This window comes from Choristoneura fumiferana, chromosome 16, assembly GCF_025370935.1.
Source record: "Choristoneura fumiferana chromosome 16, NRCan_CFum_1, whole genome shotgun sequence".
Lineage (NCBI taxonomy): Eukaryota > Metazoa > Arthropoda > Insecta > Lepidoptera > Tortricidae > Choristoneura > Choristoneura fumiferana.
Window position 1 is genome coordinate 8,603,610 of NC_133487.1, and position 23,376 is coordinate 8,626,985.

Consider the following 23,376-nt stretch of genomic DNA (forward strand, 5'->3'; position numbering starts at 1 on the left):
TGGCAAAGTTTAAATGGGACCATCTGAATTTCGAACTACTTTTAATTTTTAAAGTTGTTTCAAAGAAAGAACTAAAATAAAATATACAAAAACTAACAAAACGTTAGAATTGTATTAAGCTCATCGGTTACAAATAAAATATTGGTCAGGTATTTTACGTTGTCATTTTCATTAAGTATTTTTAGTTATATTAAACGAACTAGGTAGGTACAGTCACCAGCATTAATATCTACCACAGTGTAGCGTGCAAAATATCTGACACGTCCTTCCGGCCCTGATATTTATACACGGTTGTTGTGTCAGATATTGGTGCTGGTGACTGTACTAGGTACAAATATTTTGTTAACTTACTTATGCTCTTTTGTAAAGGTCCGGTAGATTTATTTCGAGAGAGTTTCGAGTTTCGATGACAATTTTGCCAAGTTTCTTGCGGCGCATTCTTCTTGGCAATGATGGTCTTTCCGAAAGCTCTGGTAGTTTAAAAAATGACGTGTAAAAGTGCCCATTGCGGCCTATTTACTGAATAAATCATTTGAATTTTGAATTTTGAATTTGAATGATAATACTTACCTAATCAAATATCTGTCAACAAAAAAAAACCTTTTTTTTCACAGAGACCCACGTCCTTCCAGTTAAAGACTTCCTTTATTGCTGTTCGTTCATTCATGCAATAACGTAGTCCCGTCTAATGTTACAATACTACAATTATAAACCCATCAAGAACGTTTGAGGACTTTCTGCAAGGCTAAATGTCCGTTGAACCTTCGCGTTTAAAAGTTCCCACAGACGTTGGAACAACTAAAGGTCTCATTTACGCAACAACTGTGAGAATGCACTGTAATTGCTAAGAAGCAATTTGTGTACCAACTGCATGTCCTAAATATCTGATCCCTCTACCGATTACAATTCGATTTAGGTTAGGGTCACATAAATTAGCTTTAAGTATTATTTAGTGCTCAAATTATTTCCACATTAAGAATTACTTAACCTTGAAATTTTAGATGAGCAAAAGTCTCGCCCGATGAAGCCGTTAGGATGTGTTGCGATAGCTATGTTTGTTTATTACACGAAAACAATAGGGTCAAGGTCATATTATGATGACATTTACAACCGGTTGCTGACTTGGTTTCTGTTTGAGTAAATGTTTCTACGAATCTCTCTTCTGTGTTGTGACAAGTCAAATAAAAACGAGGATGTTTAAATAATGTGTACGTCTGGATAAATATAATTGTGTAAGTAATTCGTTTTAAGACTTATTATTTTATTTTCAGCATATTTTAAGGTGTACATATTTTTAAGGTGTGTCGTTAATAACAAAGCATCGACGAATGTAAGCGATCGCATCGCTCGACTAAGTAGGTTGCACAACCCAGTCGCGGTCGCCAACATCGGAATCCTTAGGCCCTGTTTCACCACTCATTGATAAATTTTATGTGACTGATAAATGTGATGCCGTCTGTTTTTATTTGGACAAAACAAACAGAGATGGCATCACAGATATCTGTCACACAATATATATTATATATCGATGATTGGCGAAACAAGTCCTTAAAGTGTATAAAACATTTTTATGATTGGTTTTTTGGAGTCTTTTTGTATTTTTTTATTTCAACTCCAAATTTGTTACTTTTACGGGTATCCCGTGAAAACATATCGAAAATACAAACTGAGACATGGATGCACAGAAAAACCAGAAAAAGAGACTAGCACTGGGAATCGAACCCAGGTCCTCAGCAATCTGTGCTGCGTGCTATAACCCCTACAACACTGCTGGACAGGAATCTAGACACGAATTTTTCCTATGCATACATATCTCAGGTTGCTTATTTCTACTATGCTACTTAAGCAGCAGCACTAGCGACATCTATGTTTCGTCGAGAGACGTCACACTGTTTCGGAACTAACCGCTCACCCAGACAAGAGGTGTCGCTACTAAGCAATCAAATTATGATTGGAACACAAACATAGATGAAACATAGATGTCGCTAGTGCTGTTGCTTAAGTAGCATTGTAGAAATAATTAAAGCAACCTGAGATATATGTATGCATAGGAAAAAATCGTGTCTAGATTCCTGTCCAGCAGTGGTGTAGGGGTTATAGCACGCAGCACGGATTGCTGAGTTTGTGTTTTCGAAAAGATTTTTCTCAAAAATGACCGTGCAAGTTGACATTATTCTTTACATATCAGAAGGCGATTTGCATAGTTTATGAATAATTTATTGAATCAGGCGTTACTTTGCGGAGGTCCATATCAATGAACTAAAACAATAACTTTGCTCACCGGCGACCTTATGATAGCTAATTTATGCAAAATGTGCGTGTTCTTGCAGTTCCTCTGCCTCCACACTGTAAGAATACACACAAATCACACAAACCCATCTATCACCACCACCACACTACACCGCGTTTCGAATTCAACCAGAGCTTATCTTCAGATCAACACAACCGTACACCATTCTACCAGGTGTCATGCATATCAGATGTCAGATGTCATGCATAGTTTATGGTCAGCGAAAAGTTAAGGTTAAAAAAGATTGCTGACTCGCTACCTCCACAATAATGTCGCATACAAATTCCATTATTGTCTAGTCTCGAACTTTTTAAAAAGGTAAAACGGCCATCGAAATGTTGGCACAACACATACAACCAACTCAAATGGCCGCTATCAGTTGATTTCCGGACTTTTTTGGCAATTGCTGGCTTCGTATTAGTTAACGGACTCGCAAACTCGTCCGTTTAAGACTTATCATCAGCCAGCAATTGCCTACTTCCATGGCACGACAATAATCTACTGTTAATAAACCACCAAAATATTTTAAACAAAACAATACTCACTCAACATTCATTACTTGACACTTCCGGAGGCCCGTTGCTTTTCCCTGTAAGAAGGTGACTTTGACACCAGGTAGTTGGATGGGTAGTTCATCAATCACGAAGGGGTCCAGCGGAGGGACTCCGAGTTCCGGTACACCCTTGGAAAACTCAGGGATGGAATCCTGGGTGGCCTTGATAAGGCACGCTGGCTCCGTGTTGTTGCATGGGGTTATGAAACTCGCTGAAAAAAAAGTAGGAATCTGGTTATTCTACTAATACTTTAAATGCACGAGGGTGGTTTGTGAGTTTTGGGTGTTTTTGTTCTACTTTCACGTTTATAACACTCGGATGGATTTGGCTGGTTGAAATTTGGTTTTGAAGAAATTTCTGAGAATGCTCATGGGAATAAGGTAAAATTTAGAAATTACAGTCATCATCATCATCATCATGTCAGCCGAAAGACGTCCACTGCTGGACATAGGCCTCCCCAAGGCTCTCCACTCAGACCGGTCTTGTGCTTTCCGCATCCACCGCGATCCCGCGATCTTAACCCAGTCGTCGCTCCATCTTGTTGGAGGCCTACGACAGCTCGTCTCCCGGTCCGCGGACGCCTTTCGAGAAATTACAGTGCTTTTTGACAATCTAACTAACGAGCTTATAATTATGACTAATATTTTTTTATATCTAGGATACTAACTACCCAATTAATGTTACCCATATGATACCACATCCACGTGTGGTAAATCAGACTGAGTTGGTGTTTTTGACTCGCTAGTTCATTGAATGGTTTGAAGCATATTATTATTTTGCTATTGACGTTTTGACCATCCAACATCAGCCCTTTGGCCCTTATGGCCAGCCATCATCTTTCAGTCATAGATACGAATGTTGGAAAATTATACCTTTACGTCAATTTTACGGCGGTGCCAGACGTGTTTTTCAAATAAATTGAGATGGATTTTTCCCTAAATATAAGCGAAAAGGCCGGAACGACATTTCAGAGAATTTTCCGTACATTTTCCATAAATTGTTTTCGTCTACCGCCTACCTGGATTTTAGATAATATATATAGAACGTTTCTGTGAAAGTAAACGCTATGTGTTTAGAATGTTTAGCGTCCGTTTAAAGTATAATACCTAAAATAAAATTTGAAAGTAATTTAAGACATTTAAAAATAAAGGGCATGAAAAAGCAGCATTCAAATTCGGAAATTTTAATTGACAGTCATAATAAGAGAATAAAAACAATAAATTTCAAAAATCAAAAACCCGCGTGCCTTAAAAAATACTAAAATGAAGAAAACAAGTCTAGTGGGCTAGAACTCTGTTAAGTAGCTAACTTGTAGTTCAACAGTCGGGACCCATTCAAATCGTGACCAGCTCAGAAATTCTTAATACCTAATGGGTCCCGACTGTTAAACTCTAAGCACAGAATAACTAATAGTATTTCCATACTGCCGTGCTTTAAGTTAGCTACTTAACAGAGTTCTGGCCCAGGTTTTTGATTTTTTTAATTTATTGTTTTATTTAGACATTTGATGTGTTATCCAAAAAAAGTATTTTTCATGACTACAATTTGAATATATTTAATTTAATTTAATTAAATCGCAATATAAAAAAGTATATCAGGATATATTCAAAAACAAATTTTAAAATATCTTTAGAAATGCTTTCGTATTACGTCTTGGGTCTAAAACACGTGAAATAATTTAAACAATTAATTATTTTAACTACACATAGGTAAACTACATAAACTATACACAATAAAAATAGTATAGATAAACAAATGACTATCGTCATTGCAATACTGGAGCATTTTTCTTTTTCAAGATGTATAATTTTCGGCAGACACACAGTATAATACGACTTAATGCACATAGCGTAACACTGTAAGTATGCACTTCACATAAATGCGACCTAAACCTTGATAATTGGCTTAGAAATTAAATAAAACTAAGTAATTAAAGAAAATTAATTATAATCTGACCTTAATAAAACCTTCCCTTTAACAGTCTGTCGATTACAATCGCGCAATCGACGGAAACGACGATCACTGGCACGTAACTGCGTTACCGTTTATTACATCCGCACACACACACACACACACACATACACATGATAATACCTCGAGGTTGGATCCTTTAGGCCAAACCATTAAATATGATATTTCTATATTAAAATGGCAATACTGTGTCTCGCATTCTTCCTAAATCAGATTAGGTACAATATTAAATATTTTTGTATCCTAGTTTGTATGTTTTTGAATCAAAATACGTAAAGTAAACGTACGAGTACCTACTCGTTAGTGTTCCAATAGAACCTATCTCTAAATTTGGTTATTAGTATTAGAGGTGGCGAGGCATCATCTATTAAGTAAGTGTGTCGATAAGTCGGACGATTTCTTTATTAAAGTAGTATTTTTGGAACTGCTTAGGTACTCGCTATTGCGTTTTTAGGAATAAAACCCCTGTTAATTTTAAACTTCTGTGCCGATAAGTTTGTGTCGACGTCTCACTTTATTATTTTTATACAAAATCGCGGACAATGAAAATTTATTGAACTACTCAAACTTACTAACTGTTTTGACCGAGCGAATGAGAAACGTTGACCTACGAGTTGCGTAGAATAAAGGAAATCGCTAAAAAAAACCACCCAAAACAGAACTAAGTATGATGAATCTAAAAGTCGATTCACCCACTAATATTCAGGCATAATGAAAACCGGTGTGACTAATATTAGGTTCGGCCTTAAATTGCTGACGACAAGGCTTTTTAACTTTTAATTACCTTTGGATCTAACATTACCTAGTTACGTGGATTGCTTCATCTTTTTCGTGTTGATGAATAAATTAGCTACCTGCGTGTTGTAAAATTGTATTTACAGTATTCATTGTGAACGTGCTGCATTGTATGAAATAAAATTAATAAACCTTTGTTTCTGACCTCACGCTCAGCACATACATCCTTGTGTTTTTATATTTAACTTTTATCTTATCTATATACAAGCGTGTGACATTTATAAGAACGTAAATTTTGTGTAACGAAAGCTTTAAGTGCTGTGAATCGTTTCATTGGAAAAATATAACAATTACTTTTCTAACGGAGAGTTCTCAATTTTTAAAATTTTGTTGAGAAATAATGTAATGCAAACATTTATTTGACGTTTCAGAGAGGCAGAGCAAGTTTCATTTCCATTTTAATTCAATGAAAACATGACAGTAATTTTTACAGCCGACGTGTACTTGGTTCCTGAACCATCCACATCCACGGCAAAATACTAAGATTTAAAAACATACTGCGACTTACATGGTCAATTCTTAGTAACTGCATTTCCGAATTCACTGTACCATACTGATATAAGTATCAAAGATCACTTCATATAATTTTACTATCAATTATCACCTCTTAGGAAATCACACTTAGTTACAAACATGTTTTATTAAATTGATAAGCAACTGTGTTTTGTTGTTTGTAACAAGCAAAATGTTATCTTGACACTTCAACTCAATGACTGTGAAGTTGTCAATCGGTATTTAAACGAAATAAAAATTATCGTGATTCCTTCTACTTGTATGTATGTAAACTTTTTATTATACAAAAGAAAATAAACTAAACAATTGACAAAGTTTGAGATACTTGTACAAAGGCGGACTTATCCCTTTAAGGGATCTCTACCAGTCAACTTTTGAGTAGATGAGAGGAGCAATCAGTTAGGGTCCGACAAAGAGTGAGTTTAAGAGTAAAAAAAACTTGTTTTAAATAACATAAGTACTTCAATATTTTTTTTAGACAGTGCACTGTTTACTTTTAGCCTTTTTTAGTCTTTTAATCAAACACATATCGACCTCGCTGAAACTTTTTGCCGTTAGGTGCTTTGTTACGGAGTAAGTTTCTTAGTCATGTCATGATTTTTGGCGGTCTTGTCAAAAGTATCAACGAAGTGTAGGTAATTGTTAAGGTGTCACTAAGAGTGAATTTTGAATGCCATCAAAAGTTAGTGCCCGTTGTTAGTTTTGTTACAGATACATTGCGTGCCGATTTAATTGGTATATAAATAAATAACTTTTTTTTATGAGCTACCAATTTACGTTCATTAGGGCTTATACTTTCAGACCTTCCAATATTTGTTCTTATGAATGGCACACGCAGTATTTTCAATTTATTTTTTTCTGCAAGCTTTCACATTTAAGCTAAAATTGCCTTTTTAGCTCTTATTGCATGGACAGAAAGCTTTTTTTTATCGGCTTCTGCCAATTCCCCGTCGATGGATTGAGAAGACCCTTAATAAAACGTACGTACGAAGTTAAACCGGAGATTTGACAAGTGATTTATCCGATAACTTTGTAGTAACTTGATGCGGCACACGTAAATACAAATAAAGCAAATACATGTCTGTCCTGTCTGCCCATTTTCGGAAATGCAGAAAAAGCAGTGTTAAATACGGTTTAGTGACTTTTAAGTCTTAAGTTCAGTGAGAGAGACAGGCGATGCATTCGACCTAGCGAACAGCCTTGACTTCATGTCGAAATCGCCTCAAAAGAGCGTTCTTAGCTGGAATTATGGTTATGAAGAATATAATATGTATATTTTGTGATGCAAGGATTTAAAATAGTCGATTGTCGATTTGTGGATGCATACTATGTGTCCAATAAAGAGTTATTGTATTGTATTTTATTGAATCTTATCGTATTATTATAATAATAGAGTATTTATTATTATTATGTTTTTATTATTTTGTTTAATACTAGCTGAATCTCCGATTTCGTCTGCAAAGAACTCTTTTATCAATATGACACGGGAACTACTTAATTTTCAGGGATAAAAATACCTACTTTATGTGTGTCTACTGTGTGTGTGTAAAACCAAATTCGTTGAGCCGTTTCAGTGGGAGGGGTTAACAAACTTTTGTATTTATTTTAAGTAAGACGTGCTGAAGTAAGCTTGTAAAAAGTAAACAAATAGCTCAATTTTACACCATTCAGAAATAGCACGCTAATTGTAGAAGGAAATTTCAAATTTTACTCTACTTATATAATATGACCTTCAGTAGGTAGAAACAAATGAGTGATTTAATGTGGAAATGACACCAAGTGTTCCTCGAACGTCGTCTGTCTGTCACGCTGTTTTAATTTTGAATGCAAACAAAAGTTACGTTGACCTTACTTGAAGAGAGACCTTGAATTTGTTTTAAACTGGAGCCATAAGTAATCATTAATCTGAGTCGAAAGAAGAATAGTTCGACCTTCCTTTTTTTGTAACTAGTAATCATGAGAATCACTGAACATTTTCTAAAATAAGGTTAACCTTACTCTTAATCATCTTGTTAATAGTACAGATGCTCGGACAGCACAGAAAAAACTGAATCTTTATTTCCAGAAACCTTTTCCAAGCAGTAGAAATATGAAGATATAAAATAAAGAAAAATAAATAAATTGCCTCCATGGTAGTATTTTAAGTGAGTCTAGACTTTAAATAGCCACAATATTATTTAAATAGAAAATTATTCCGTATTTTGTTTACTACCTAATTATTTTACATACTTTTATGTTAATAACATTGTGCCTATGCATAATTGTCATGGAACATTTTAAGATTTGGACGGTGTAATAAATTATAAAAGCCAAAGTAACGTAAAAGGGATTTTTTTCACATACATTTTAATAAATATGCCTACTTATTAAGATAAATTTTGGATACTTAAATTCAGCCAAAGAACTAGTCACCTACAGGGTGAAACATTGAACGTGAAACCAAAATAGCGTTTCATGCTCAGCTAATAAATAAATAAAATAAAATAAAAAGACTTTAGACTTTAGCATGAACATAAAAAACTGTCATCACATTTCGGTAGTTCGATATTCGTAAAACTACTAAAACTAGTACGGTGTATACGTAATCACGGGAGCGCATTTACGGGAATAATTATGTTTACGCAATCAGTCAATTGAGTTAAGTACTCGTAGATACTCGTGGACCTAATCTTTGGATCTAGTCTTTTTGTGGACGCATACTCGCAAAACTCAGTCCGCGTTTTGCCTAGTACGTTTCACCTCTAATCAAAATGTGATGATCATTATACGAATAGTTAACTTTTCACAATTTAAGCAAATTTGATGAAAATCGGAAACAGAACTTACTAGTAGAATTTTTTTAAACAGCGAGCAGTTATGAAATTCTGTATAAATAAATAGCAAATGACGTATTAATATTGTTTATTTTGTAAGTACTGTACTGACCTCATGCTTTGTGTAATAAACTTTGTGAATTTATTTTAATCATGAGTAACCTCTTTGGGAAAATTTTAAAACGGTTAGTTATAAATGACAAAAAGAAAAAGAAGTCAAGTGTCAGAGAGGATGGTCAAAGAAAACTAAAAGAAAATTAAAATTAATACAAATTCGCTTGAAAGGCTAAGAAAAGACCTAGAAGCTGATATATTAGCATAAAGCTAATAACAAAAAATGGTTTACGGTCATTACAGATAGTTTTCTTTGTAAGGCAAAGAGAGCCGGGTTTGACAACCGTCTGATACTCGTATATAGGGGCCCCTACGAAGACGATTTTGATTGATTGATTTTGAACTAGCTAAGTCATAACAAGTGGAATGTTGAGTGTTATTGTGAACTGTGGATGTTTGTGTCGTATTTATATAGTGGAAGTGTAAATGGTTGTCTAATAGTGTTATATTTGTGTGTAATTCTGACGTGAGTTATTTACAGTTTTGCTTCCTAATATTATGAGTTTCAGAAGACTAAGTAGCTGCTGGGTAGTGAGATGACATAATGCTGCTGACCAGACGGAACTGCAGGAAGACTACGAAGATAAGCTTGGATTTTTGTCGCGTAAGTTGAGTTTAGTTTGAATTGATTATTATAATTTTATTGAAATATCATAATTATGACGATGAATGATAATCCATCAGCGACTTGTTCAGGAACCTAAAGGAAGTTCGTAGATGATATTTTTAGTTTCCCCTTTTGGCTTAAGTTGCCTAAAACATAAAAATTAAATGTGCGTCGACTATAACTATTCTATTATGCATGTTGGTGATGATGTCCGGATTGATGGCGAGACAGCGGCCGGCGACAGGGTGCTGCCTGCGACGAGGTGTGGCGGGAACGCTGACGCCTGATTTGAGTGCTGCTGTCGCTCCCTCAGGATGTCTTTAGCTAAGTCCCTTGCCTATCTAAGTATTTGACTAAAAGGTGGGTAGGTGTAAGGGGAAAGAGTGTGCGTGCGGTTGGGATTTTCATGCCCTTTTATTAAGCTTTGGTTAGGACCACACGAATTGCGTATCGAATTTGGGACAAAAATATGGTCGATTATGACATAATACGGTTTTTGACCTGAATTTGCCATATCTTAATATTATTATGGAAATATAGATATACAGACAGTGTTTAGCGAAAAGAAAACTTAAATCGGTTAAAAATTGGATTTAAAGTGATTTTTGAAAAATCTATATACCTGTTTCTTTCTCAAACGCTTTTCTCTATACAGCAAGTATGGCGGTTCTGGCGTATGACGTCACATGCCAGTATGTATTTCTCTATCTAATCTGGAATTTCAAACCATTATAACTTTAAGATTGGTATTTTGGAATCTTTTTGTATTTTTATTTCAATTCCAATTTTTTTTGTTACTTTTATGGTCATCCCGTAAAACCTATATCGAAAATACAAACTGAAATATAGATGCACAGAAAAACCAGAAAAATAAGACCAGCGCTAGGAATCGAACCCAGATCCTCGGCATTCCGTGCCGTGTGATATACCGCTACACCACCGCTGGAGAACGATACAGACACGAATTTCTCCTATGCACCTCATATCTCAGCTTGTGTTGTTTCTTATTTAGCCACTTAAGCAGCGACACTAGCGACATCTATGCCGTAGTGCCGAAAAGTTTCTCGATGAGGGCAAATGCAAATTGTATAAATATTCTCATATAAGTGAATTTAATGTAATTCTTTTGAGAATAAAGTATCTTTAACTCGAAAACTATTTGGAATTAGAACTGGGTTGTTTCACGGTCTCCATGGTTACAAATATTACGTCCGAACGTCTCTACCAGCCCTCTGAATATTATTAGCGCATCAGCTAGTTCGGGAAGTACAGCTCCACACTTCTATGCTTACTATTGTATTCAGCTGGTGTAGCGAATGGAACTAGTGTGCCACAGATACGAGTACTAATCTAGCTGGCTGGGTATTAATGGTCGGTATTGCGCGCAGAGATACTGCTCAAAGTACTCTTATAGCCTCTACAAACCATTATGACTGATGTTCTACAATGGAGTCTGTAGGTTGATCCAAATTGTGTGTTGGGGACCGAGGGTCTTTAAATACATGTGGTCACCAGGGGTCAATATCACCTCTGGCTGCTGGATATTGCTTCCTCTTTGTCGGACTAACCACCCGGCAATCCGGACTCTGGTCCGAGGGGGTTGCGTACTTACTCACCTTGGCAATAGGGCTAAACTGGGGATGCGGTTAAACAAGGTCTAACGACTAAAAGTGGCATTGGGTGTCCTTGTGAGGCATGTGGGGGAAAGGAGACGCTTCTGGTTGTAGAACTAAATTGTGGAGCGCATCATAATAACACAAACATTATTTTGAGTTGTTCTTCCTGACACTAGTCTGTTAGGGAATGGGAATAGAGGAGACCGTAGGTGCATAGGATAGTCACTCTGCAAAAAGTTAGGTGTTAATAAAATCCTCTCTCGAGAGTGACTATAATATTTTGTTGTCCTCTCGTTCATTAGGAGACAAAAGTCATACCCAATAGACAATCGACATTAATCTGATTCCCACATAAAGTGCCGAGGCAGGCCGCAGGGGGACATCCCGTCTGGTGACGAGTCCCATGGACCACGGCGGAGGAGGAGCCGGGTCTTTACAGAATATAGCACCATGCCAGAATACAATTATTGTGAGAAAGTATAAACATAAACAAATACTAGTCATAATAATCTCAATGTGTAATAAGTTAGCTTTGGGTTTTCTTATGTATTGACCTCCCTTTTCTCTAAATATAACTACAACGTTATAACAACTAGCTCACTCAAATAGAATCTGGAAACTACTACAAATTATATGACAACTTAGGGGCCTAAAACCACTTATTAACGATCACAGCTCTACTTAATTAAAAGTAAATTAAAAATATAGTACCTACCCTCGCGGATCAGTACATTACGTATTAATCTACTTACAAAGTAAACAAAACTATGACTTAATCTTATTACTTATTTTATTCATCATCTTCATTATTATTATTAGACGACCAGATGGCCTAGTGGTTAGAGAACCTGACTAAGAAGCTTGAGGTCCCGGATTCCATTCCCGTGTCGGGGCAGATATTTGTATGAAAAATACGAATGTTTGTTCTCGGGTCTTGGGTGTTTAATATGTATTTAAGTATGTATCTATGTCTATATAATTATATTTATCCGTTTCTTAGTACCCATAACACAAGCTTTGCTAAGCTTACTTTGGGACTAGGTCAATTGGTGTGAATTGTCCTGTGATATTTATTATTCATTTATTTATTATTTATTATTACAACTTCACCACAATAGAACCCCTTCTTCTGTGTCCTACTAGAGTCCAATGTTATCCCGAATGGACTATAGAAACTTTCGCATTTATTTTATTATTAGTGGAATCATGAAACGTAGACAAATTAAAGTGAGACATGATTTTGAGTAAACGGATTCTTATTCGCTTGTTTAAAAAAAAACACCGTGTGAAAATTTGTATAGGCCGAACCAAATTGACTACCGGTCTTTTGTTTTGCCATGCGCAATAATCGACTAAAACAGTATAAGGAAAATCCTGCGTAATTTAGCTTAACGTTACGTTTTATTGATGGTAGAATCTTGTGAAATTGAGTGTACCATCGTCTTTCTTGCTGATTTTGTAGCGTAGAGATAATAAGGCAGCTAGCGATTACTGGCTTATGCGGTATTCTATTCAAGCCTTTCGGCTGACAACGAATTTTCAATCCTCTAATGTTGAAATTTTCTCGAGTGGTGGTGTAAGTATAAATACACCATAATGAATGGCTTGAAAAAAAACTTTAGGTGTCATATACGCCTGAATAGTTTGAAAATCGATTTACGAGTAAAGATTACTGACACAAGGTTGTACTGAAAGAAGAAAGAAAGAAAGAAAGAAGACATTTATTCACTAACACAGAAGATACACATATACAGCAAAATTAACACAAATAAAATTTAAAAAAATACAGAAAAACACATGAAAATAGTAACTACAATATACACAATGTCGTGTGTCCCCGCGAAAGTGAAACGGTCGCTGACTCAGCATTATGCTAAAGCGTTAAACGCCTGCAGCGCTGATTTTCTGCCAGAACCGTCTGTCATTCACGGAACGATACACAAATATAATAAACTAGCTTTTGCCCGCGACTTCGTCCGCGTGTACTTTAGTTATCAGGGCATATGTTTTAATTAACTCCCGTTATGATTGTGACATTTGTATCTGTGTGCATAGCGAAGTACTGCCGTAAACGATAGGTAACAGTTTACTAAAGTACTTCGCTATAAACAACATTTTTTACCAGTTTTGAAGCTAGTTTATGAAAAGTTTTATGCAAAGCACGAGAGTAAATTAATTATCTCGTGTGCTTCCGGCGAGAACCGAATCTTACTCTAGAACCCGAATTATATATTCAAAATTGCACTGTACATAATAGTTTGTAAATTAGTTAAAAGATAAATAAGAACGGATAATCACACAAAAATTACGCTTATATTAATTATATTATTGATTTTATTATCCACAATCCAATGAGTAATTTTTAAGTTAGGTACCTACTGCATAATTATTTGCAAATTTATTTCACACATCATTTTAAATATCAATTTAATTTCCACATTTTAGTTGTACATTTTGTATGACAAACCCCCTCCCCTATTGAATTTGCCAACACCAGCTATATTTTTAGTCTAGAAATAAGGAAGTATCATAGAAACTCCCCCTAATAAATCGAAAGCTACTTCTTCTTTCTTTATCTTTGCCTACGCAGATCATTTTTATTTTTAATCAGGACCCTGTAAGTATACCAATTTTCATAATGCTAAGTCCAGAAATGAGAAAATTTCTATACAAACTTTACCCCCCATTTAACCCTTTTAGGGGGATTTTTTTCCATTTCACCTAGATAGATAATTTGTCATTGTAATCGAGAACTTATATACCTATTTCCATACCTCTAAGGCCAGAAATGGGAAAATTTCCATACAAACTTTACCCCTCCATTTTACCCCTTTAGGGGGAATTTTATCTATTTCACCTAGACAGATAAGTTTTAATTGTAATCGAGAACTTATACACGTATTTTCATACTTCTAAGTCCAGAAATGAGAAAATTCCATATAAACTTCACCCCCCCACCATTTTACCCCTTTAGGGCAGAATTTTATATCCATTTCACCTAGATAGATAATTTTTAATTGTAATTGAGAACTTATATACCTATTTTCATACTTCTAAATCCATAAAGGAGAAAATTTTCATACAAACTTTATCCCCCCATTTTACCCCTTTAGGGGGGAATTTTATCCATTTCACTTACACAGATAATTTTTAATTGTAATCGATAACTTATGCACTTATTTTCATACTTCTTGGTCCAGAAATGAGAAAAATTCCATACAAACTTTACCCCCCCCATTTCACCCCTTTAGGGGGGAATTTTATCCATTTCATCTAGATAGATAATTTTTAATTGTAATCGAGAACTTATGCACTTATTTTCATACTTCTAAGTCCAGAAATGAGAAAATTCCATAAAAACTTCACCCCCCTATTTCACCCCCTTAGGGGATGAATTTCTAAAAATCCTTTCTTAGTGCTCATTTACATCATAAAAAGAACCTCTGTACCAAATTTCAAGTTTCTAGGCTCAGCGGTTTGGGCTGTGCGTTGATCTATAAGTCAGTCAGTTTCTTCTTTTATATATATAGATAAACCACTTATCTATACATCCCCAATAGACTTAAGAGAAAAAAAAATAACTATAACAAACCAAGAAATAAATCGTCCCCGTAGAGCGAAAAGTCACTAAGTCGTATTTTGCCGTTTTGAGATACGGCGGTTTAAAGTTGTAAAAATAAAAAATAAATCTTACGTTTTTTGGCGTGAGATATTTATCATAATTATGGTCTTGTCGCAAAGACATAACGCTACGGCATAAGCTCCAACTGCCAAATCGAATCAAAAAGTTCTATTTTCCTGGTAATTAGCGATAATTACTTTTATCTCTTAAATTATGAACCTAGATGTCAGTTAGTGATTTTTCGACTAGAGTTAGTGAATTGTCGCTCACTTTTAAAGTATCAAGTAAGAAAATAACTATAATTAGTTAAACTGTTCCTAAAATTTTTAATACCAAATTGATTTTATTATAATAACTAAACACATCTGAAATTTTGATAATGTAAAGAAATTGAATAAAACTCAGTAAGTAATTCAAAAATAAAGTTTATTGCTGGTTATTTTTTTTTAAAGGTTATTTAGGACCATTTAAAACAAGAAAAATCGGTCAACCTCCGTACAATGCCTTAAAAACAAATAGTTCAGTAATAACTTTTTGTTAAAATTCTAATACAAGCTTTTTGTTGGCGGTACTTTTTGCCCCTGGTTACCAAAAGTAGGTAGTCGTCAAGACGAATCAAATGAGCCCAAAATTTGAAGTGCCTAGCTATTACGGTTCAAGAGATAGAGCCCTATGACAGACGGGCGGACGGACAGACAGACAGACAGCGGAGTCTCAGTAATAGGGTTCCGTTGGCACCCTTTGGGTACGGAACCCTAAAAGGGGAAAAATAAGACGAAAACAATATTTTAGAGTACTTCTGGATCTTCTTCTGTGATATCAGGCTCAGGCAGCGTGTCTATGATATCTTTTTGAGTAGGTAGAGACTCGTACCAATAGTGGAGATCTTGAAGAATTATACCTTTTACACATAGCCCGGTTATATCCTTTTTCTTGGGAAGAGGTGTTAAATACGCCTTAGGGATAGGAAATGCTTTGAACTGATCTAACCAGGTTTGTCTTTGGTCGCTAATTTTGCATTCATCGGTTCTAGTGCCTCTTTGTACCTTTAGCCTCTTCCTAGGTCGCGGAATCGCCTTTTTTCCTGGAATAAGTCGAATTGGGCGTAAGGGTCGTCGTATAGCGGAGCTTAACAACACCTTCTCAAACCGAAGACATTTTATTTTCAGCCACTTAATTGGTTTCCCTTCTTGGTCTTTGCTCGTGTTTCTGACTAGTTTAGGTAGACCAATCTTTAAATAATAAATAAAATGCATGCCATTAATGTTGCATAGGTACCGCGTGAAAGTTAAACAACCAATCGTCATGGCATTGAAAGAAGTTCTAGAATGAGCGGTACTATAAGTAATCGTGTAATATCGCTGTCAGTCCATTCCTTCAAAAAGCTAAGAAAAATTTAGAAACAATACCTACAGTAAAATAAAAAACAACATACCGTGCTCAAACAAAGCATTAAAACAATAAAGTTATGCAACCCACATGAAGCATTAGTGAAGGGTTAGTAAAAATATTAGATGGGTATTTAAGCAAATTTTAAAACACCTTACATTAAACGCCACATTTTTAAGATTAAATAATCGTTTACTTTCTTTGCTTTGAGTCTCCGGTTCACGAAGTAGTCATCTCAATAGGTACCTACAAAATTCAGTTGAGTATTTAATATTATTCTGTCTGTATAAACAGTTAAAATTAGTGAACCCTTATTAATGTCTAACCTTCTCAGCTTCTTTTTCATGTTTTTTAAAAATACCTAAGGTTAGCCGTTTTATAACTTTTTGGATTCTCAGCGTCAGTCAGGATTTTCCTGCCAAAAAAAATGTTTGTGAGTCGTATTCGCAAGGTTTTTTTATCACGTTAGTACATACATAAAACCACGCCTCTTTCCCAACGGGTTAGGCAGAGACTACGTTCTTCCACCTGCTACGATCCTGGCATACAACTCGTTTCCTCTACATTCATCAATCTTTTCATGCATGCACGTCGATTTAGAGTACTCCTGACCCGATCTTTCTTCAGAACGTCCTCGATTTGATCGTGGTACGTTCGTCTAGCTAGGCCTTACTCTTCCAACGTCACGTACCATGTAAGTACTCATACCAAATTGGAAAAAAACTACAATGTCGAACATTTAAATTTATAATAGGATTTATTTTATTTGTCAGTTTACACTTACCTTTTCAATTCCGTAATTTTTATTCACCAAACCTAAAATAAACTTTGCACGCGCAACACGATCCATTATTTTCAATACCACACGGCACATGGAGAAATTAAGTCGCGTGCGCATCGGTCGACGCCACCATAGGGAATGAAATGAAAGTCACTAAGGTGACGCGGGGCCCTTCTCCTTAGCAATAAACTCACTAACTGACGCGCGTAAATTACCCACATTCAAGCAATACGCATCCAAGTTGTTCAAATAATCATTAAAATGTTTTGATGAGAGTACAAAAAGCAATTTATTGTTTGTTTTTGCAGTGTAAAAATAATTAAAATTGTTTAATGACAATTTGCATGATCTTTAAAGCTCATATTACCATGATTTGATGATCGAAAACTCAATAAAACGACTTAGTTAATTTTCGCTTTCATATTTTGTAGCAAATTTTGCAATCGTTAGGTAACTAAGTCGTTTTAGTGAACTTGGAAACAAAATAGTGCTCGGTCATAAGCATAACTGGATATGGCAAAAATAACTAAAATGACTTAAGTAACCCCTATGACAGATATATTTTCGGTATAAATTCATTAAGTAATTTAGTTATTTCTCACTTTAATTCATGCGCAAAAACAACAATAATGATTTTTACTTACTTTTAAAATTTGTCTATGGATATTTGACACATTGGATCGATTAGACTCGCGATAGACTTGCAAATTGCAGAAAAACTGCGATGTCGATGGCATTAAAAGCAGCCAATTTCGTCATTTTGCGACTTGGTGACTTTTCGCTCTACGGGGACGAAATAAATTACAACGAACAATAATTAAAAGAAAGAAGAAAAAATGGATTGTTTAAAAACAACAGGCCGATATCAATGTGGTTGGCATGTCAAAGTGCTGGATAGGTAAAGGATTTTTGGAGCGTCAATAAGTAATCCTTCAGCCTGCGCTTGAAGGTATACCCACTACACGCTACTTGTAGTGTTAATAAGTACAATTTGAGTCTATCTAATGTAATTTATCTCTTGTGATGACACCTTAATTATAATATATCAATTAAAATACGTTGCTATAAAAGAATGGGTTGAAGGTTATATTATAACGTGTAGTGAAACAATAATAAATCAATTATAGTAGTTTACCATGATCATATATCGTTATAATTATACAAGTAATTGTCAGGAGAATCCTACTTATGTTGCAAATGCGAAATAACACTTGAGCTTATTTTTATTCCGTTGTTCCTACGGGATCGGGATGTATTGTATGCATACCCTGAATTTCAAACGCTAAGTCCAAATACATAAAATGGACACAGATGTTTTTTATATCCTCGTGAGTCCTAGCGTACTTTATAAAGAACAAATCAATTGTGAGAATACATGCTGAATGTAATATATAAAGTACAAATTATTCATTGAAAATAGAACTTTAAATGTACTTAAATCATTTCAAAAATTACAAAACTTATGACTCTACCTAGGTCTAAAGCACTACATCAGTAAGAATAACCTTCCTTCTTCGCAGTCGGGTAAAAATTCGGGACTCAGCAGGAAATGCTAATGAAAAACACGACGTATTTTTTCAGAATTCCGATGAAAATTTCACGAGCAAACTCACGGGTTAAAGCTTTAAATGTAATAGAAAAAGTTTTTTCTCAAACATGACATGAAATATTTATTGACGTTATGTTACAAATAATAGGCCTGGAAGTATCGCGCTGCAGGCCCTGCGGGCCGCCCGCCTGCGTGCGGTCATTCTAGCGGCCTGCAAAGAGATTTCATACAACTTTGCTGGCCGCGGCCGGCAATGGGACCATCTTTTGTTTCAACGCGCGCTCTGTGACACGGCCTACGCCAGCAGCACCCGTCCCGCAGCCGCCGCGCCAGCAGCCAGCGCGACACGCGCGCACACAACAGGGCGACCAGACTTAGCGTCCCGCCAGCTTGATTTCTTGTTTTTATATTTTACTAGCTTTTACCCGCGGCTTCGCACGCGTAAACTATTCGGTGTGGTAGCTACAATTGAAAATTTCGGGATTTTACAAAATTCCCCTGGAAATTTCCAATTTTTATATCGTGGTCTTCATTGAGGTTGTGTTGTGAATAACTGTACAAAATTCAAGACTCTAAACCCAGTGCTGAAGTTTCAAAAATTTTTCCCTATCCAAATTCAGATGCAAAATTCAAATTCAAATCATTTATTCAGTAAATAGGCCGCAATGGGCACTTTTACACGTCATTTTTTATACTACCAGAACTTTTGGAAAGACCATCATTGCCAAGAAGAATGCGCCGCAAGAAACTTGGCAGAGTCATTTTTTCAAAATAAAATAATTACAAATAAAATACTTAAAAACTACAGTATACACTTAAAGAAAAAAATACGAAATAATAATAATAATAATAATACAGGGATGTATGGGGTCCCTTAGTTACAAAACTATACCGTGGGAATATCGGGATAAAAAGTAGCGTACTTATGTGTTATTCCAGACATACGGCTACATACATCCAAATTTCATGCCTCTAAGCCCAGCGGTTGTTATTTCGACATTTTATTCCTAGGTATCCCGTGGTAATATCGATCCGATGGTCAAAAAGACGTCTACGTATTTTTCTAGACATCCAGCTTCCTACATACCAAATTTCATGGCTCTAAGCCCAGTGGTTATTATTTCAAGATTTTATCCCTATCCCGGGGAATATCGGAATAAAAAGTAGCCTATGTGTTATTCCAGAGGTCCAGCTACCTACATACTAAATTTCATGGCTCTAAGCCTGCGGTTGTTATTTCAAGATTTTATCCCTAGGTATCCCGTGGGAATATCGGGTCAAAAAGTCACCTATCTGTTATTCCAAACGTCCAACTACCTACATACCAAATTTCATGACTCTAAGCCTAGAGGTTGTTATTTCGAGATTTTATCCTATCCCGTGGAATATCGGGATAAAAATTAGCCTGTGTGTTATTCCAGAGGTCCAGCTACTACATTCCAAATTCATGGCTCTAACCCAGTGGTTGTTATTTTCGAGATTTTATCTCTAGGTATCACGTGGGAATATCGAGTCAAAAAGTCCCTTACGTGTTATTCCAGACGTCCAGTTACCTACATACCAAATTTCATGACTCTAAGCCTAGAGGTTGTTATTTCGAGATTTTATCCCTATCCCGTGGGAATATCGGGATAAAAATTAGCCTGTGTGTTATTCCAGAGGTCCAGCTACCTACATACCAAAATTCATGGCTCTAAACCCAGTGGTTGTTATTTCGAGATTTTATCCCTAGGTATCCCGTGGGAATATCGAGTCAAAAAGTCCCTTACGTGTTATTTCAGACGTCCAGTTACCTACATACAAATTTCATGACTCTTAGCCCAGTGGTTATTATTTCAAGATTTTATCCCTATCCCGGGGGAATATCGGAATAAAAAGTAGCCTATGTGTTATTCCAGAAGTCCAGCTACCTACATACTAAATTTCATGGCTCTAAGCCCTGCGGTTGTTATTTCAAGATTTTATCCCTAGGTATCCCGTGGGAATATCGGGTCAAAAAGTCACCTATCTGTTATTCCAAACGTCCAACTACCTACATACCAAATTTCATGACTCTAAGCCCAGAGGTTGTTATTTCAAGATTTTATCCCTATCCCGTGGGAATACCGGGATAAAAAGTATCCTATGTTTTAATCCAGGTTATAAACTAACTTTTCGCCAAATTTCATCCAAATCCGTCCAGCCGTTTCAGCGTGAAAGAGTAACAAACATACTCACTCACTCACTCACTCACATACTCACTCACTCACAAACTTTCGCATTTATAATATTAGTAGGATATCATGTCATGTTTGAGAAAAGCACTATACAAGCCTCGGCCGGAACGTGGGGTTGGGGGTCTATATCTACTTAGCCGGCAACACCCTACTTCCCGGCCTCTACAGTAATGTACTATTACTATCAATCATTTAAGAAAAATGAAACGTAAATACTTCCCTTTGTGCTTAACAAAGTCTAACTACTGGTAGCTATAAAACCGGTTACTGCATGCACATTAAGAAGGTTTAAAAACTTCTCCGGGTTATTGAGATATGAAGACAACATTTTCAGTGAACCAGCATGATTTATAAATAAAGATAAGGGTGGTTTGCAATCAATCCTCCGATAACGTTGATGAGGGCCAGCATTGAGAGAACAGTTTTATCCTCTTTTAACAGCTTCCAAACGTCTTTTAATCCCCTTACTGACTGTGTTAGTAATTAAGCAAGACAGCCAATACTTTACGGTTGCGTTAAGCGATTAAATGAATGTAAAGATCAGATTTTCTGACAAATTCACTCATTGATATGTCGAATTTTGGCAGTGTGTATCACTATATAACTTAGAGTGAATTAAATTGATTGACTGTACATTGATCGAAAAGTTGTTGACAAAACAGTAGTTATACAGACGAATTAAAAAAAAATGAACGAAACTCAGAAACATAGGTACTTACTTATAACATAAGTACTGTACATATCTATCTTTATTTATGAAAAAAATACACATTTTACTATAAAATTGACAGATAGAGAGTGAAGGTTCTATCTAATGTTGATTGAATCACATTAATTAGATTGTTTCACCACCCATTGATTAGTTTTATTATTTGTCGGATAAATGTGATACCGTCTGCGTCTATTCGAACAAAATAAACAGAGACGGCATCACATTTATCCGTCATATAAATTTAATCAATAGATGGTGAAACAGGGGGTTAAACCATTAAAGTTTTTAGTTAGACTATCAATGTTTTGCGCGCTTTGATAGTGTAGTGCATCGTCAGTCATCAGTCTTGAAAGTAAACCACGATTTAACGTGCAAGGTTTCGCATCAACTCCAGTTAATAACAGCTCTAATATGACTACATTGTGTAATACTGAAACGGCTTGGCATGAATAAAACATTTTCTTAACGCAGATAGTATCATAGTTTAACTACTAATATTTCAATGGGGTTGTGACTTACGTGTAATAAAATGAATGTTGCAAGTGCCATAAAAAAGGACGCAATGGAGTAAATTACATTATATTTTATAGTGAAATCAGTAATCCTTCAAGTACAACTCAAGTTACCCGGGAGCGAGTTTTAAATTAACACTTTCATACGTCCTTGTGCATTCGGTGTGTCATGGGTATTCAGAATGAGAAGACTGGTCTGTAGGTCCAAACAGCACATTGTCATGGTCTTCACATGTAATATTGCTCTCTCTGCGATCATACTTTCGGGCTCACACCCATAATCCTCTACTTAAGACACCGTAAGTCAAATCATTGGGCTCCTTATTATTTTTATGTTTATACTTCTGTAACTGAAACGGCTTGTAAATATGCAGTTACTTATTTTCAGTTATGTATCTATGCAGTTACTTATTTTCGTGGTTCAATAACCGTATTGACCACCAGAAATATTAGTGGTCTAGACTAGAGATATCTACCACGTGTCTACCAATCTATTGATTCAAAGCCGTTTTAGGTGCATAGTAACCGGTTATCAGTATGCGCACCATTGATGCGGTGTTGCAATGGACTCATTTGTCATTCCTTATTACAAAATCAGAATCCTTATAAAGTGTATTTGATTTGCCAATAATTTACTCAGTTAGGCAATATACGTTTGCGTTTAAATACAAACAATTGAAATAATGATGTCTGTTAACCAATTTACTTATCCGATTACTTATAGAATTGGCGAAATAATAAGCTTTCATTTAATATTGGAATTGTTGAAGACGCATTGCACAAAATTCCAGTTTTGAATGATGTGCACAAGTTAAATTATTTTGATTTTACCATTTACCTGCAATTGCTTTAAATTGGCATCACATTGCGCGAATACAAAAAGCAAAATATAATTTGTTTTGAACGTTAGTTTAAGAAGATTACATACAAGCGATATTCATGTAAAGATAATCGTTTTAAGTTCCCGTAGTTCGTGATTTACCACCTTCTCTGAAAACGTTTTCCTTTTCAGGCTCAGGATTGTAAATAAAAACAAACAAACTCACGCGCTATTTTAGCAGAGCAATCGCCAACGAAGGACGCCGCTACTGCGATGTAAGTGAAAACCAAAACATACTTCTTACACATTGCGAATACGCACACACTTTCCGGTTGGGTTTATTAAAAAAAATCGGAAATAAATAAACAATGCGGCGTCCGATTCGAGGACCGCAGACGCACTGAATGGTGACCCTCGTGGCTACGCGCGGTTACTTCTTATGTAAATTGAAACGAGTTCTTTCTCATTTTTGGTTGCACAAATTCGGTTAGCTCTTTGCCAA

General features: G+C 35.7%; 1 protein-coding gene and 2 long non-coding RNA genes across 3 annotated transcripts in view; 1 reads left to right on the forward strand and 2 right to left on the reverse strand.

Annotated features, from left to right (window-relative positions):
• LOC141436308 (circadian clock-controlled protein daywake-like) overlaps positions 1–23,376 on the reverse strand; it is a 29,956-nt gene extending 6,580 nt beyond the window's left edge. The window contains exons 1-2 of the mRNA XM_074099241.1: positions 23,101–23,376; positions 2,836–3,055 (exon numbers count right to left, since the gene is read on the reverse strand). Coding sequence (XP_073955342.1) covers positions 2,836–3,055; positions 23,101–23,182 — 302 coding nt within the window. The 5' untranslated portion in view covers positions 23,183–23,376. The remainder of the gene's footprint in view (positions 1–2,835; positions 3,056–23,100) is intronic.
• LOC141436312 (uncharacterized) lies at positions 126–23,232 on the forward strand. Its single transcript, XR_012452296.1, has 2 exons — positions 126–1,232; positions 23,067–23,232. It is a non-coding gene; the product is annotated as an uncharacterized lncRNA (long non-coding RNA).
• Positions 15,924–17,620, reverse strand: LOC141436311 (uncharacterized). Its single transcript, XR_012452295.1, has 3 exons — positions 16,611–17,620; positions 16,481–16,530; positions 15,924–16,127 (listed from the first exon to the last, which is right to left on the reverse strand). It is a non-coding gene; the product is annotated as an uncharacterized lncRNA (long non-coding RNA).